Genomic DNA, 3,613 nt, shown 5'->3' on the forward strand with positions numbered 1-3,613 from the left:
CTAACAACAATATTACATTATACTTTTGTTGCTAAGCAACATGACATAAAACCCATTGTTGAAAAGTAACATTACCAAAATGCACTGGCTTTTCTATATATTAGAAGTTGTTAATCTAGCTGATTTTTACCAATAATTATTCTATGAATATGCCACAAATTCACTTCATGAATGATCTTAATTTTGATTGGCTCACAAAGGAATTTACTGACTTTTGACTGCCTCAGCTGCACTTTTCTGCTTTTTTGTTGGTTAAGCTTGATTTTATAAAATATATTTACTTCAGTTAGCTATGAAATATGAGGTTAGGGAATACTGGGAGGTGAGGGCGAAGATGGTAGTACTTGTCCCGTCATTTTTGATGAGCTACACTAGTAACCTATAAATCGCACATTGCATTGTGCAACTCGCTACTTGTAATTCAGAAATATTAACCCTAGCTAGCTAATGCCATAGGCCTAAGCCTTTGGTGAGTTTGCACATAGAATTTATTGAGCCATATTATCAACATATCCTATTTTCCTTCATATTCAAAACAAGAGGGAATCCTCAATAGCAGCAGTACTTGAAATTTCTTTAGGAAGGATTACAATAAATTAATCTATGAAACCCTGTTTTTCTTTTTATTAAGCCAGTTTTTTTTTATTTGTAGTTTTATAAAAATTTTATAATGAAGCTAGGGGTTGGAGGAGGAAAAACAAAAATAAAATTGTGCCATCAATTACTAACTTGCGTGTAATTTAGGTGTCTGAAACCCCCTGACCACAACATTCTCATTTTCATTCAGTGTTTGGCCTATCAAGCCAACAATGATTTTATCCAAATGAATTTTTTGTATTGAATGTCTCACAATATACAAGTTTTTCCTTCTAATAACTGAGATCCGTACCACCATTTTACATGCAACTTGCAAGATGTACTACAGTTTCATCTACTCCACGCAGTGAAAAATACCATAACTGATCATTGTTGTTTTGTAATTTGCAAAATAACATTGTAAAAATATGTATCCAAGATTGTGCCACATGTTTGTACATAAAAATAGCACAAATTTCTTTAAAAAAAGTATTACAGTATATGTATTGCCACAATGTTTGATCATTTTACTGTACTACTTTCCTGTTTTTTTCCCAAAAGTAAAATGCCACCTAAGAAATTAAAAAAGAAGGGAAATCAGATTAGTATTTGTTTCTCAGAAGCATGACATTTTTAGTAATAAGTAGAATTCTAAACCAAATCCAGGCAAAGTTATAAACAACCAAACCAACTTAAGCTCCTCCCCACTTGTCTCTAAGTGAATGTCAAAATCACTTCAAATTCTTTGTTTAAACATATATATATACACATATATACACTGTTGCAAAACATTTCAGTCTGTACCAGATGATGTTTTTACTATGAAACCATGGTTTTAATTAAATGATGTATTTGTGAAACATGTAATTGTTTTGTTTTTATGTAAAAAAAAGATAGGAGAAGAAAATTACATGAAAAAAAAAAGAAACTGTTACTGTGAGAAGACCCCCAAACTAGGGGTCAAAAGAGTAAAGTCAAAAAAATATTTTCAAATATTACCATAATTAAAAGCATTTTCTCTACTGGTTTAAGTAAAATAAAAAATTAAACACTTTAAAACATAACTAGTTTTATATGTCTTAACATTCATTCAAATGAAGGTGAGACAAAGCTACTATTCACTAATAGAGTAATGTACCTATAAATCAAAAGCAGTTGAAATTTGACCTATACCTAATGTCCCAATAGTTGGTAATAAATATTTATTTACTTATGACCTAAAAATGTCTACCAACACTAACCTAAACAAAAGTTAAACAAACAGGCACTTCAAATACCATTGACAATCATCACCCCAAATAAATTAGATCACACAAATGAAGTAAAACAAAAGAAAGATGTGGAAAAAATAGTTCCTCTTGAATTTGTCACATCCATGTTTCCTGCCTCACAATCTGTTCTAGCCAGGAAAAAAAAAGAAAAAAGAAAAGAGTATACAATATTTTTCTATTTTCCCTACATCGGTTCATGTTTTTTCAAGAATTTACAACAGGTTTAAATCACAGTAATCACTAATTATCAACTTGATAAAACTTTAAAAATAAAAAAGTAATCATAGTTAATACCCTAAGTGTGTTCTTGCTAGCCTCCTCTTACTATACATGGTCATTTTATAATAACATCCAATGAATGTGTCAAGAGGACCAGGCTTGATGAGATCACGTAAAAGGATGAATTTTACCTTTAGCACTCAAGTCAGTCAATTAACCATTGGTACTAGTAGCTATAAGCTCTGCTATATGTCACAAGAATTTTAACATAATAAATCACATTAGATAAATACCCACTCCTGCAAACCCTCACAAATTTTTTCATCATACTGACACAAGCCCATTTATTATTTTTGAAATGACTAAATAAAATGCAGCAAACTGTGGATCTGCAAAAGATTCCCATTTCTGAAAAAAATAACTTCAAACACATATCATAAGAATTGTTTTACTCAATTTACACACATTTAAGATAAGGTACAGATTAATCTGTAATTCAACTGCCTTGTAATCTGAAAAGATTGAGTATTTTTAACAATCTTAGTTGCTAAGAATCAATGTTCAAACCTTTTAATTTTCAATTAATATCATCTGAACTTAAAAATAAAAACTCTCACAGTAAATGTTGAAAATATTTCATGTTTTAAGTCTAAAACTATGCTACACAAAATCTTTAAATCATTTTAAATTATCTTATTGTTTTCATTACTAATAACCAAAAACATTCTCACCTTGATTGTTACAGGAGACTTCTGCTGCTGATACAATTACATCAATCTGCATAGGTGAATCTTTAATACTAGTGCTTTCTAGTCCACTAGATGGTGTTGGTGATGGTGAACAACTGTGGAAATCTGATATTTCTGAGAAGCCTGGAGAATCAGCTGGAAAGTGACAAAAAAAACTGTCTCATCCTTCACTACTTCTATAAGAACAAGCTTTAATTAAAAAAAAATGTTTTTCATAATTCTCCTTTTTTTTTTATATCAGAAGCATTTCATATATTAATAAACAAACACCTATTTACTAAATCAGTAACAAGAAAAACTTAGATACATGTGCTATATGTAATACTGGCAAAAGAACTCACTGAACATTGCAACATTTTACAATATTATTTAGTATATAAATATATTTAGAATAAAAAAATATAAATCCCAAATTTCAGCTAAGAAACTCATCTTAAAATAATGAGATACTAATGAAGTAAATATTTTTAGAAGCTAGATTACAACTCAAATGAATTATTACAAAAATGAGAAATTTTTTATTAAAGGGTTTATTTTAACCACTCATAAAATTGTATTTTTACACTCAATAATACACTCTATGTTTTGCTCTAATACTACAAATATTTAAAACACTGTGTAACAGCCTTATTAGTTTATAAATATGTTTTGTCTATTTAGTAAATACTTATTCTACTTACACCTGTGAGGTAAAAAGTCCAGTGACTTGCACTTTTCCATATAAAATCTTGAAGTATAATGTGTATGCAATTCCTGGTAGCGGATATACTCTTCAGCTGGTGCCAGAACCCTGTCTAT

The 3,613-nt window shown here is 29.6% G+C and overlaps 1 protein-coding gene across 5 annotated transcripts in view; it reads right to left on the bottom strand.

The window, feature by feature from the left end:
* Positions 1-3,613, bottom strand: part of LOC106461357 (ral GTPase-activating protein subunit alpha-1-like) — a 195,036-nt gene that overhangs the window by 77,364 nt on the left and 114,059 nt on the right. For all 5 annotated transcript variants that reach the window (XM_022388288.1, XM_022388289.1, XM_022388290.1 and 2 more), the window contains exons 20-21: positions 3,496-3,604; positions 2,798-2,950 (exon numbers count right to left, since the gene is read on the bottom strand). In XM_022388288.1, the coding sequence (XP_022243996.1) occupies positions 2,798-2,950; positions 3,496-3,604 (262 nt within the window). The remainder of the gene's footprint in view (positions 1-2,797; positions 2,951-3,495; positions 3,605-3,613) is intronic.

The sequence above is a fragment of the Limulus polyphemus genome, unplaced genomic scaffold (assembly GCF_000517525.1).
Source record: "Limulus polyphemus unplaced genomic scaffold, Limulus_polyphemus-2.1.2 Scaffold943, whole genome shotgun sequence".
In the NCBI taxonomy this organism is placed as follows: domain Eukaryota; kingdom Metazoa; phylum Arthropoda; class Merostomata; order Xiphosura; family Limulidae; genus Limulus; species Limulus polyphemus.